Source organism: Fusarium proliferatum, assembly GCF_900067095.1.
Source record: "Fusarium proliferatum ET1 genome assembly, contig: FPRO_scaffold003, whole genome shotgun sequence".
Classification (NCBI taxonomy): domain Eukaryota; kingdom Fungi; phylum Ascomycota; class Sordariomycetes; order Hypocreales; family Nectriaceae; genus Fusarium; species Fusarium proliferatum.
This window is the reverse complement of record NW_022194792.1, coordinates 3,764,129-3,777,760: the sequence shown is the minus strand read 5'-3', so window position 1 is coordinate 3,777,760 and position 13,632 is coordinate 3,764,129. Positions and strand designations below refer to the sequence as shown.

At 49.5% G+C, this 13,632-nt stretch overlaps 3 protein-coding genes across 3 annotated transcripts; 2 read left to right on the top strand and 1 right to left on the bottom strand.

Moving 5' to 3' along the window:
* Positions 1–763: 763 nt before the first annotated feature.
* Positions 764–3,535, top strand: FPRO_05793 (uncharacterized protein; the record flags this gene model as incomplete). The annotated part of the gene is made up of 5 exons (XM_031229364.1): positions 764–928; positions 987–1,305; positions 1,357–1,536; positions 1,584–2,754; positions 2,803–3,535. The coding sequence occupies 5 exons, from the start codon at positions 764–766 to the stop codon at positions 3,533–3,535; spliced, it is 2,568 nt and encodes an 855-aa protein (XP_031079608.1).
* Positions 3,536–9,319: 5,784 nt separating this feature from the next.
* FPRO_05794 (uncharacterized protein) lies at positions 9,320–9,575 on the bottom strand (the record flags this gene model as incomplete). The annotated part of the gene is made up of 2 exons (XM_031229363.1): positions 9,320–9,428; positions 9,481–9,575. 2 exons carry the CDS (start codon positions 9,573–9,575, stop codon positions 9,320–9,322), a joined length of 204 nt encoding a protein of 67 aa, XP_031079607.1.
* A 691-nt stretch (positions 9,576–10,266) lies between these two features.
* On the top strand, positions 10,267–10,439 carry FPRO_05795 (uncharacterized protein; the record flags this gene model as incomplete). Its single annotated transcript, XM_031229362.1, has 2 exons — positions 10,267–10,306; positions 10,354–10,439. The coding sequence occupies 2 exons, from the start codon at positions 10,267–10,269 to the stop codon at positions 10,437–10,439; spliced, it is 126 nt and encodes a 41-aa protein (XP_031079606.1).
* Between the last annotated feature and the right edge of the window lie 3,193 nt (positions 10,440–13,632).

Sequence of the window (13,632 nt, the reverse complement as noted above, 5' to 3'; positions counted from 1 at the left end):
TAAATTGGTAACAGGAATACGACAGAAGACGGCTGAGGATGGGGAAGAAAGATTCAAATAGGTAGATACTTTATATAGAGGGGATTGAAACAAGACATTGGATGTGAGCAAACATTTTAATGAGTGGGAGCTACCAACATTGTTTTAGCATCTTTTGCTCCCATTAACCACAAGCACGAATTAAACCTAGACATCTATCCGGGTATAGCCTCCGCCATCACCACAACTCTAGGTAGGAGCACAAGCCAGAAGGCTATCAGCATTCTCGATTTTGGTTGGCACGGTCCTTGTCGTTCCATTCATGACCTCAAGAATAATGCAATCCAAAGATGGGCTTTCATGAACAATCCATTAAAGTGGCTTGTGCTCGCCATTGATTGGCTGCACTGCCGCTAAGCGCACTGGCCAATGTTCAGCCACTTAGTGCTTGGCTTCAGTGGGAAAGTGGCAGGTGCGCCAGGGAGGGAAGCTGTAGTGCTGTCATGACGGCACTGGAAAGTTGCCAGCTTGTGGCTGATACTCGACTGTAACTTGCGACAGACACCACCAGCTCATGACAAGAGCCCACAGCAAGCCATGAGGATATTGATGTTTCACTTTGAACTTTGAGCTGCCCAATTACTATTCGAGTCCCACAAGTGCAACATCTCACTATTACGCTCCACAAGCAACTCAGCAGCCGTTTTGCTAAACCTACGATACACAACTAGCTTCACCTAACGTTGCCCGACCTTCTTACGATAATACACCTCCCTCTATCACGATGGCCGCTACAACGGAGCAAGCTCCACAACAGCTGAGCGACGCTCTCGTCGCCTTCTCCCTCGAAGGTCGATTCCCCGACGATATCTCCGTTCTACCTCCTGTTTCCGAAACCGACCTACAACCTGCGATCCAAGCTCTGGCGAAAGCCAAGCGAGATCTGGAGGTAATATGACTCTATTCAAACGAACTTCAACCAGCTATGTTGCTCACGACGCCCACAGGCCGAGCTACACACCATCAACCAAGAAACAAAGCAAGATGTTGATTCCTGGGTGCGGAATTCAAAGACTCTACAGGAGGACATATTCCGCTCCAAGGCGATGGCCAATGAGATCGAACGGCAATCCGAAGCTCCTGATGTTTCTGGCGAGGCGATTCAAGATGCGGAGGAAAAGGCGGAATTCTTGAATCGGGAAGTCCAGTACAGTCAACAGCTGCACGGCGCATTGCAAGCTATCAAACGTGTCAACCAGCTCCTAAGTGAAGTAGAAGCTGCTAAGAATGAACGCCGTATATTAGACTCGTTGCGACTACTCGAGAGTATGTTACAAAATTCCCCTTGCCGATATCATACTCACCACCACTTGACAGAGTCATGGGAAGCAATTGACCAAATCGGTGTAAGCAAAACCTGTCGAGTCATGAAACTTTTGAATCTTCGAAGTTTCGAGCTCAAGTCTTCTGTTCATGAGGTTTTCGACCATATATGGAAGACATTAATTCATGCGGATATTGAGACACGCCAATTCGCCGTTTACAGCGCTGTTGAGGGTAAGGAAACTGCCTCTCGGACACCACTACCGCTAACCAAGTTTTAGATGAGCAAATGAACCTTTCTGATGCAGTAGTTGGCCTTCAAGCTTACAAAGAGGTTGATGAGCGCATGGAGCAGTTATGGCGAAACTTGGATGCCGCAGTCATATCTCCCCGTATGGATGTCAAGAATGATACTTTGCCTACTATACAGGCAGATGGAGAGGTCCTCAAGCTATCAGGGCAAGCGCCAAGATCAGTCAATGCTTTGCTCAACGACCTAGAAACGGCCTTCGCTTTTCTCGCCCAAAAACTTCCTTCTGATCTCTTGCCATCACTTGGTAACTTTATGATGGGAGACGTGATACCTAAGCTGATTGGGGAGTGGCTGGAGATTGCAGTACCTCCATCGTTAAAAGAGATGGACAACTTCCAGGCCATGATCAAGAGAGCTCGTGAATTCTGCCAGTCTCTGACTCAACATGGATATACGGGCTTTACGGATTTACAAAACTGGGTTGACAATGCGCCTTCAATATGGCTTGGAAAGTGTCGTGAGACAACGCTCGACTCTGTCCGATCCAAGTTACTTGGTGGAATTGGTGAGCCAAAACAGGTCGAGAAGGTCGAGAAGCAAATGGTATCTCTGGCAGAAGGCAAAGAGATCACAAAGACGCCAGGAGGAGCAGCAGCAAACACCGAAGCTGCTGACTGGGGAGCTGATTGGGGTGATGCATGGGAGGAAGATAACGAGCAACCCGAAGGCCAGAACAAATCCGCGTCAAAGGGTCCGGGCTCTACAAAAGCTGACGAAGACGATGGAGCAGATGCATGGGGATGGGATGAGGAAGACACCGCTACTGAGGCCAAAGACACCAAAGAAGCCCCAGAAAAGGATGATGAAGATGACAGTGCTGCTGCTTGGGGCTGGGGAGACGAGGACACAATCCAGGAGCCAGTACAGGCATCGAAACCAAAGAGCAAAACCCCTCATGCCCAAGATGAGACTCGGGAGCTCGTACTAAAGGAGACTTATAGCATTTCGTCCATGCCTGAGCCGGTCCTCGAACTAATTTATGCCATCTTAGAGGATGGTGCTGCACTCACGAGGGACGATGTGGAATATGCTCCTGTCGCAGCTACAGCGCCTGGTCTATTCGGTCTGCCAACATTTGCATTGGCCTTGTTCAGGGCCATCTCACCTCATTACTACTCTAGGAGTGAGGGTGGTAACATGTAAGGACATTCCAAGAAATGGTGGAGTGCGTAACTAATCCGGAACAGGTTCCTATACAACGATGCTATGTATCTGGCAGAGAAGCTCTCCGAATTCGCTAATGGCTGGAAGAAGCGAGAAGACTTGACACCTCGGGCGCGAAACATGCTACGGCTTGACAACGACATCAAGAGCTTGCAAGCCTTCGCTAATCGCAGCTATGCCAACGAGATGAACATCCAAAAGACCATTCTTCGAGATTTCCTAGGTGGAGCGCAAAGCCTTCTGCAGCAAGATGAGATGGAGGCTTGTGTCGAGTTGGCTTCGGGCCGCATCCGTGCCATGGCTTCTGTCTGGAAACCTATCCTCGCTCGTTCAGTCTGGACTCAGGCTTTGGGTTCGTTGGCTGATGCTCTCGCCACCAAGCTCATCACAGACGTCCTCGAGATGTCGTCCATCGGCCAAGACGAGGCATACAATATTGCAAAAACCATCGCTACAGCTACTGAGCTCGACGACCTCTTCCTGCCCAGCACCCTCACAGGAACCGCAAAGTCAGAGGATGAGGTTCCTCAGACTGCCCAGTACGCCCCTAGCTGGCTACGTCTCAAGTATCTGAGCGAAGTCCTGCAGAGCAATCTTAACGAGGTGCGGTATCTATGGTGCGAAAGCGAATTGAGTCTGTACTTTTCGGTCTCTGAGGTTGTAGACCTTATTGAGGCTAGCTTCGAAGCGAACTCGAGGACGAGGGACACCATTCGTGAGATTCAGTCCAAATCTACGCCCTTGGCTGGGCAATGAGGCACGTCTACGTAGAGACGAGGGCTGTAGGTGAGATATTTTGGAAATCCAGCATTTATGGCGCTTTAGAAATAAAATATGTGATTATCTGATTCTATAAAGCCTTGTTCTGTTTCTGTTTTGTCTTTAAGCTACCCTATATCATAACCGCATCGAAAAGTGAGGTCAAGAATTGCTTGTCCGATTACAAAAGATGACAAGACAAAGGATATTGGTTTAACTGAGAACTTATTGAGAGCCATAACACAATGATGGCCCATGGCCACTTCTTTGTGGTGTTTGAACTGGAATTGGGGAGAAACTACTATCACAACCACAGACAACAACCTCACGAACAATGAAGTTCCATCACTTCACAGCTTTCAGAAACCGACCGGAGCTCCCAGGCACAGAGAAGCAGACTCATCTGACAGCCCCAACTCACCTTGTCCTTGACAGATGACCTCGCGTAATGACCTCTCAACACGACATATCACAATTCACAAACTCAGTCCGCCTTTCTCACCTTCGTAGCACAAACAATAGGCATCGGTCGAGTTTCCCCTCGTACCATAACCAAGTGAGCTGACTGAACGGAAACACGCAGCAAGGCAACAAGCGGAGGAACACAAAAGTAGAGAGCACAGCATGAGGCAGCTGCCGAGATGTCGCGACGTCATGCCGGCCGGATGAGTTCCTGTAAGAGGGTGTTTTCCTGGCTGGTATGACGACTAAGCATGCCAAGACGGACGTGGATATCTCCAAGACAAAGAACAGCCAGTGAAAGGAGCGTCGAGCATGGCACAGCAGCTGTAGGATGCTTCATCGGAGACAAGCGGACATGATGGCTCTGACCGTGGGTTACAGACGGGTAGTCGCAGGAAAGATTGCGCATTTCAACCCAGGTCCTCCCTGTGTAATGTCTTGTGCCAGCGCATTCACCGACGAGGCAAATTCTGTCCAACCTTCGGGTGAAATCTCGGTGATGAGTCAATTCATGTCAAATCCTGACGTTGGTTGATGTTTGTTGGTCTCAACAGCGAAGGCATGTGCGTAAATTTGATGACCACCGAGCAAGCATGCATGAAATGAAACATGCAGCACATGCGGAAGCCATATCCATGAATAGCATATTCGCTGAAGCCGCAGGCGATCCGCTGCCGAATCCCGTATGCCGAAGCAGAGGTCAGAAGAAGGTCCACGTAGCATGGCATTGTTGAGCATAGCATAGCGGCAGTGACAGTTAATTGAAACGGCGTCAGAAGATTGGACCACAAGTATCAAGCAATGCCGCACAGATCCAAAAGGATTCAGCGCAGGATCTCAAGAGGCTGAATTTCATGCCGTTCGGTGCTTTGCGCCTGTGCCTGTGCTAGGCTGGGCAGACTCTCACTTGAGTGTCAGAGTCAGACCCCCGGTGAGATGAGGCCCCTTCCATCTCCCTCAGAATCCTCCTAGGGCATCTGGCCTTGTCTCAGCATATGATGAGATGAGTTGGGGCCTGAGCTCTTACTCGTGGGTCCTTGCGGATGTTTTCCAGAAGCTCCGGGGATGCCATCCGAGCCATAGCTCTCAGAACAAGTTTTCTGAACTGTTCCGAGGCCCCCGTTGGAGTAGGGAATATCCATGAAATTCCCATCTTTCGCAACTTCTTATTAGAGTAATTCGTTTGCGTCGTGGATGCGTTTAGACATGGCCCCCAAGTCCTGTACTTAGCCCCGACCGAAATAGATGTATATCCAAAACAACCGTCGCTGTCATCCAACGGACTTGTTAGACTCATGTACCTACAAGGTCCACCCCCGCACTAGGACCAGCTACTCGGGACCAAATTCGCCGTTTCACATCTCGCGGTAGTAAGGGGAACCCTACCACTCTCTCTGGCTTTACTTCTTGGGCAGAACTTGCCATGTCCATGTCTTCAAATTCGCAGACAATGACTGGTCTTCGCGGCGTGAAACGTGACCAGATGAATATGCGAGTGATGGCGTGAGGACCCGGTATTGTAAGCTTGTGGGAGATTAATTCAATGCACCGACCCTATCGTCTGACAAAGTAGATGCCGAATCCTCATGGATAGTGAACTCTACTGTACAACAAATAGATAGGGGCTGATCCTGCACTATCCGACTCATAGGATCAATTCCTACAGTATGCTGCTGTGTCTATCATTGCGAAACAGAGCCCATTCTGCGTTAGATCAATTAGTGTCGGACCGTCGAAAAGTTGCCAAACTAGTCTCGAATAGACGGTCTTCAACAGTTGCCTGTTGAGGGAGTTGACGTGGCATGCCAGCACAGTCAGAATGACTATCTGCGGTGGTGAGGCTGATTAACCATTCCAACGACATGTGCTCAATTGCATCACCAAGCATGACGCCTGACTGATGACTTGTGAATATTGCTGAGCCATGTCGGCGATAACTCACCTGCATCTCGTCAAAGGGAGACAAACAGAAGTAGACTCAGCTGACAGAGTGTCAAATTGATATCATTTCTCCTCGCACGAGGTGTTCTAGTACCACCACGAATTGTGATATCCAGTCAGCATCGTTGAGTTCGACGCCATGGCTCTGTGAATTGGTGCTTTATGCATCATTGGTCTCATGATGAAATGGCGGCCTATGCAGCACCGTACATTTATCCCTCAAAAAGCACATGCATAGAGGGTTGTTGCATCTATACGTGATGCTAGATATGAACCACACCATGGTCTCTCACGCGATGTAGATATCGAGTGCACCATATCATGGCCACGATGCCGCGCCACGCCCTTCCGATCTTGTCTATGTTTGTCGTGCCGCAACGTCTGCAACTCACCAGGAACGGCATGCGAGGTGTTGGCTTCGCAAACTCCCACACAGTCCAGCCCGAACTGATATTTCGAAGTAGGGTGACCACCTTTGCCAACGAAAGTGACTGGTCACCTATGTAAGACGACCCATGGGGCCGGCCCGAGCCAGGGCTAGCGATTCCAGACACAACCTTCAACAAAAGACCATACAAATGGCCGATCAGGGCTCACATACGGCAGCACCCATCAGCGGTTTTGCCAGCACAACCACCAACACAAAATTGGCAGCAAATGAGGTGCAGAGGAGCGCGGCTCGATGGGTACCCTAGGATTACTGTTCATCGTCTTAAGGGTTCCAAGGTTGCACTCGTCAGCCTACATACAGCACACTGCCAGCTGACCCGACAATTGGGCACGTACATCTCATATGCTGTGCCGTAGGTGCCTAGACTTGGTGTGGTGAGATTGGCAAGGCTGAAGTCGCGAATATCCCCAATATGTTCGAGATGTGGAGTTGATATTTGCCAGCACACGAGGGTTGTGTGATGATGGTCTTGACTATCAATAGAAAACAAGACAATCTCGATCTTGGTGTCTTTAACTAGGCGAATTGCCATGACATTGAATTCTACCAGGCATGCATGAACCAGCCAGTGATTTGTGAGCGGCACGATACATTTCATTTTCAGACGGCAGCCAAGCTGTCAGACAGTATGATTTGTGATAACTGTCAAAAATGGCAAACAGCCCGCTTGTCAGTGACACCTTGCAGTGTCCCGACCGAACCTCTGCCATTGGTTCCATGCTGAGGTATTTGGTGACCTTCATGCGATGCAACATGTTGACTGGTCATAGTTGATAAAGCTCTGTGGCTACACAACATATAGCCTGTACTACAACAATCTCTGACGCATCTTACTAGTTGCTGTTCCGTATAGAAAATTCCACCGGGTTGCTGGGGCCTGTATAATGAAGTCAATCAAACAAGAGATCACGCTCAGTATATTGCCAGCCACTGGTGTCAATAACCTGTAGCACACGCCTCAAGACTAACAGTCAGCGCCGACGCCAAAAGACGTCAAAGCTATGGCGGTCAGGGATCTCGAGTCAGGGGCCCATCAGAAGGATTCTAGAAGGCTGAGTATCTAAACGAACAGACCAAAAACCCGACAACCCTCAGGATGTGAGGTAGGGGTTCTTGGTCCCTGGATGTTCCAAAGCAAAGTATGCCCACCAAGAGTGGCATCCCAATGATCCGTGGTGATTTGCAACTGAGGATCGGTGTAGGTTTCCATAGCTTTCAAACTCGTCAAAGGTTCGGGCATCTGGAGCATGGTCTGCGGAGTTTCAATTATGCCCAACAACCAGCTTCAATATAGGCGATACAGTCGGCAGTTTGTACCGTTGTGTTGAAATCAGTGGAAGAGTGTCGTTTCGAAACCAAATCGCCAAGATTCGCGATGCCTGGCTCGATTCTCCACTGATTGCCAGGCACAGTTGATCCCCTGAGGCAATGGCGTCTGTTGGTCCAAGCCTCCAAGTTGGGCGACAGATTAAACTTTGCACATCACCAATGTACGTATTTCGCAATCAATCGCCTTGTCGTTATACCGTTTCGGTGCCGACTACCACAGCATTCCATTGCGTAATGTTGATTTTGAATCCTTCTATGAGTCAATGAGTCTTGGACTGCGAGATACCCAGAAGCAATACACAAGTAATCAGGTGCTGAATTTAGGCTCTGAGCCATCAATAAAGCTGGCTTGGGGATGCCGCGGACGCTAGCAAACAATGGCGCCTTGATACCTAGTCCAACGCTTTGATGGACCGGGGAAAAGTCCCGCGAAATGTGTTGGCCGTTGATATTGGTGGTCAGGCATGGACAGTGAGTGTTGTCTTCTTGAAACCGCTGTCGGGGTTTTTCATCCATTCGACACATATACGCCGTTGGTACGGAGTACAGAGTATCAAGGTCTGGGATTGATGTGATGCTACCCCCCAACCTCAATTTCCCCAGAACCCCTTCTTGCGCGTCAATGATGTGCAGCAGCCACAGGCCCAAGCTTTGTGTTGTCAACGAATCTGCAGATGATGATCCTGTATGAAATTGTTTGCCATATGGCGCTCTGTAATTTGCTTCTCTGGCCACCATGTTTCCGGATGAGTTCGCCGGCGATTGATCCATGGAAAATGGTGGTGCCATGCCCTCTTGGTGGTCTGTTGCTCCTGAATCCGATCCAAAATTGAACATTCTTGCAAAGCCTCCTCCGGGTCATGTTTCTTACCATCAGCTCGGGTCAATTGAAGGCGCAGGCTCAAGACTCCACTGTAAGAGGAATTCGCCGATGTTCAATGAGATCGAATGGCTGAGCATCGACTCCATTTTGCAGTACATGGGTATCGTAGCTCAATTCGTCACGGAAAGTCAATGCTACCTATGCCCTGAGTGTTTAAGATGCTCGTTGTTTGCTGAGACCAACACTGAGAGGTTGTGACACAGCTGCAGATCGAGGAATCGAATGTTTGTTCCGAGGTTGGTGTGTTGTAATAGATTAGTACAAAAAACTGTTTTAGATACCATCGATTGATCATCACAGACGTATCAAGTATGGATTGTCTGATGCATGTAACAACGGTCTGTACTGCAACCTTGAAGTTATCAACCTCAAGGGTCGGTGGTTCTTATCCGAATATCTACACCTCAATAGGAAGGCCGAGCTGATAGATCAAACGTAGATTGGCGGTTCGGATGCACGTTGTCACCCATTTGCCTAATCCATACGGCATTGAATGCAGCGGCAGGCGCGCAATGAGCGGGCACTCCCGTGGTATCAATCCCACCGCGTGGTCTGTATCAGTCCAATCATCAAGGCAGGATGGTCTGGCGCACCCATCACGAGCTTCTCTGCGTACCCGATTGCGCGGGATGAAGTCGTCTTAGAGGTGCCAGCTGTGTCGAACTAAGGAAAGACTAATGCCGCTTCTACACTCTGCCACGAATGATTGATGAATTCAAAATAGCCTCGTATGCGGTGCCGCAAACTTATCAATCTTGTGGTGATTGGACTCAACCTGGACCTGGTCGAAGCTTTCGTATACGACTCTGTCCTCGAAGGGGCTGCTGTTTGCATAGAGTATGCTTAAACAACAGACACCATCAAACGGCTAGTTACCATCTTGCAGCATGCTCGTCAATGGTGTCCTTCCCAATGAAAACACATGTAGCTCGCCTCACGCGAACAATTGGACCCCAAGATGCAATTCGCATATTGTATCATTCACAATGGTGGGCTTCATAACGCAGCAGGTTGATGCGAGCCAATGCAACAGGTCTGACGCTGTGCCACTTCTTGCTGGCATGGCATTGCATAGGTCGCCTGCAGACCATCAGGTGCCCAGAAGCAATGACGCGATAGAATGCATGGTGAGACCGAGCATTGCGTTGTGCCTTGCGCCGACAGGGCAAGGTGATTGTGACGCAGTCGCTGTAATTACTACACACAGTCGAGTGTTCAAAGTCTCGAGACAGAGCTTGATGGCATACTGCAGATGCTGGTTGGCGGTCCTCCACAAAGGGTTTAAGACCTCTGACATACTGCTTAAGGAAGCGCACGTGGATGCAGCCCGTAGAACAGTGGAAATTGAGGGCGTGCCCCAGAAGTCTTGGAACGGAATAATCGGCATCCTTTGCTATGCTCTGTAAGAATACGGCGCATCTTGGACTGGCCGTGCCAACGCCCAGAATGGATTAATACGATGGACAATACGGCCGCTTAGCAGGCCGCGGGCTTGGCGTTCACCATGTTATGGCTAGGTAGGTAACTGTGGCCCTGTGGATAAGATAGCTCAAATGGAACGACGATAGAAAATCAACTTGAATACGAGATCTCATATCGGGTGCAGCATGCCTGAGAGGCAGAAATACATAGAAATACCTCAGACAAATCGAGTGCCTGAATATGGCGCGTGATAGCTTGGACGGAACATCGCATCCCTTGTGTATGCAAGGGCCCTGGCTGGGCCATTATCTCAATAAGACCTTCCAGTCATGACCGACATGGCCGAGACACTGCCCCTCATCCGAGTTGGAGAGAAACTGCAAGTCAAGGCGGCAGCTGTGTCGGTGGATTGAGTGATGAGCCTTTTTCACCCCTCTCAAAGGGCCAATGGATAATTTCTGACGATGGGACTGTGGCACAAACCAATTCGAAGTCAGACACGTTGAAAGGGTGAGAACTGGGTCAAGCTTCAGGAGTTTAGAATGCCATCACCAAATGTGATAGCAAATGAGCTTGCCCCGTGATTTCTGCAGTGCCAAAATGTCTGTGGTTCGTTTATGAACCCGCACTGTACCCCCGCGCTCGTCTTTCATTGTTGTATCCCTAATGAGATTCCCTACGTCACCCGGCAATCGCGTCATATCGCCATTCTGGCCGCCCTTATTTTCCCGTGAACAAACTGGTTTGCCAGGTCCGCCCATTTAATAGGCTGATGGTGGAATTTGGAAGACTTGTATTGCTCTTGAATCTGCCATTTTGCGATTCATTTGTCTGTCAAGCCATGCCAAATGAAAGAAAGGGCCCACAAAGTTGACTGAACGATTTGCCTCTAAGGTCGAGTGTTGACACATACACAAGGCTGACCGATACCGCAGGTCTTCTCCCGAGACACTTGAGATCAGTCCTTTCAGGGGCTCGAGGCAGACAACCCCCCATGTCTCACAACCATGCCCCTTGGCCCTTAAGATCCCTTAGGGGCCGAGAGCCCACAATAGATCCTCCAGCCGATTGGATGATGGAGCAAGCAAGCGACGTCATTGTTCTTCCCCACGCAATTGAGCAAGCCCTTAACGAATCAATGGCGAATCAGAATTCCACTGGCGTTTATGGCTGGCCCAGCACACCGGTGCCGTTTGAACACCCAATTTGCTTCTCAAGAAACTCGAGATGCTGGAACCGCTCAAAGAATATCCTATCACCGGCCCAGATTGGAACAAGTACCTGCACACCGCATGTGATACGACACTGTTGACATGGTCTTCGTTGCTGGCTCTTTGTCGTTCGGGGTCCAGAATGGATACCTCGTGACCATAAGAAATCTTGCCGGTCTGTCTAAAAATGTCGGTGTATGCAGCCTAAGATGAAATGCGGTCCATGGTTTGTCGTTTTCCACGACCCCGCTATTGGATTCTCAAGACTTCCAACAAGGCTTCTGATGATAGCAGGCCTCGATGTGTTGAGTAACAAGCGCGAATGGGATTCTGGTATAGCCCGTTAGAGTCTTGAGGGCAAGGAATCTGGTATGGAACACTTCTTAATATCAATTCTATTATTGTCCCCAAGTCAACATGTGCATGAATAAAGAAATATTGAAAGTCCATGTCCGTTGGAGTCGAGAAGGATATACGCCTGGCAAGGCTGCAGGCTGTGTGTATTACCGAGTATTTGTGATAAGAAAGCGGGGGATGGCGTCCGTCAAAGATGATGGATGAGCGGACAGCCGTACGGGCAGTATGCATTCTCCGTGGCCACGGCCGAGATATCTGGAAGGTCCCCACAGCGACATGCTGCCCGCAGCAAACAATCTTTGTTATGTGCACACCCCTATGCAGGTTCCAAGCCGGTCCGGGGCCCTCGTCTTCCCCCTGTCTGGAGCTTGGGGGCCCTGACCTAAAATTGGCGGGAGTCGGCGCCAAAGGATCGACGAGATGATGATCTCATTCCGTTGTTGGCTATTCAGAGGTTTGTTTCAAGATGTCTCTTGCGCAGCATGAGGGTATTATCAAATCAAATGGCGTGTTGCTCAGATGTCCCACAGAATTTGACGGAATGTGGGATAGACATCTGAGGTCCAGGAACTGGTATCCTGGGGCATTCAGCCTCCCAAGTCTCAGGCTCTTCTGCCACCACTTCCCATGACGCTCTTCAACCCATCCTCTGGGTCCAAGACTGCGATTGGCTTCCCCACGAGATTTCCTTGACCGGTGTATGATCCGTCTGGTACCTCGTGCCTAGTCACGCTTGGAAGTGATTTACCCTGATGTTTGATTGTATTGTTTCGAGAGGGAGGAGAGACTGGAAAACCAATACGAGGAATCGAGAGGGCAAGTTTGACAAAAGAGATGGCAATCCAATGCTCCACTTGCGCTGGTGGTCAACAATGCGATGCTATTGTCAGCGAGCGGCACTTGGCCGTGTTTCGCTATTAGCAAAGCGGCAAAATGCGATAATGCCACGTCACCACGACCATAAGACTGTTGACGACGGAATGATAGACATATCACTGGGTTTATGTGACCCCAGGTCCCTTGGTTCGACCTTGTAAACGAGGGCAATGCGAAATCGTGTCTGGATTACCATCCTGCATGCCCTATCGAGTAAACCCTGCCCCCCCTAACCGAGTATTTGGGTACAGTCAACCGTGGGTGCGTGGCAATCTGCACTGGGACCAGCAAGGAATTGAAACCCAACATGCCATGCAGTGATGCAGCCTTGTGCACAGCTCAGCCGCATATAGGCGAGACCTCAGTAATCTGTAATCTGGCGGTCACTTTCGAAGGTCAGGATGTGGTATCCTCTAGTAAGAGTAGGGCAGGGTTAACAGCGACGGTTTACCGGGGAAGGTTGAGAAGAGCCTTCCGGCGCTCGTGACAGTGGATACGAGAAGGCCCTAAGCTGGTAGCACGAGGAACCACGCGGGTGTTGGTGTTGAAGTTAACATTTTGATAGTTGCTGTGGATGAAGCTAACGGTTTTCTCAAACAAGCTGCTTGGATTCCCTGCTGATACTGAGATTAGACGATACAATGGCAGCTGAAGTAAGCGAATGCACCATCCTGCACTGTATAGAGAAAGCTCAGTCATCGCTTTCTCCAGTATAGTGGATACAATCCCTTGAATAGCTGAGATTGCCTCGAGATGCTAAAGAGACACGATGTGATGCTGACAGACAACACGAACGTGGAGGATTGAGATGCTGGAAGAGATTGATAGCGCCCTAGGAAGGTTCAACCTCTAGAGACAAAATACATAGGCAAGTTATCAGGGGCTAAACGGGCTGTCTGATGTGTTTATTTTGGCAGCCTTGTTAAAGTTCAAAGTTTTTTTTTATAGTTTTTTTTTGGCTCCTTGCAGACGCTATTCGGCTATGCCTGCGAGATCCAATTTTGGAAGCTGAGGCTGATAGCTTTAGTGGAAGCTACTCAGTAGAATCAGGAAATGACCGAAGACTCTCTTTCTGCCAAGCAATATAACAACATCAAACACTACCCGCACCTCAGGTAGGGTAGGTGCATCTTCGATTTTGGGTCCTGACATTCAAGGCATG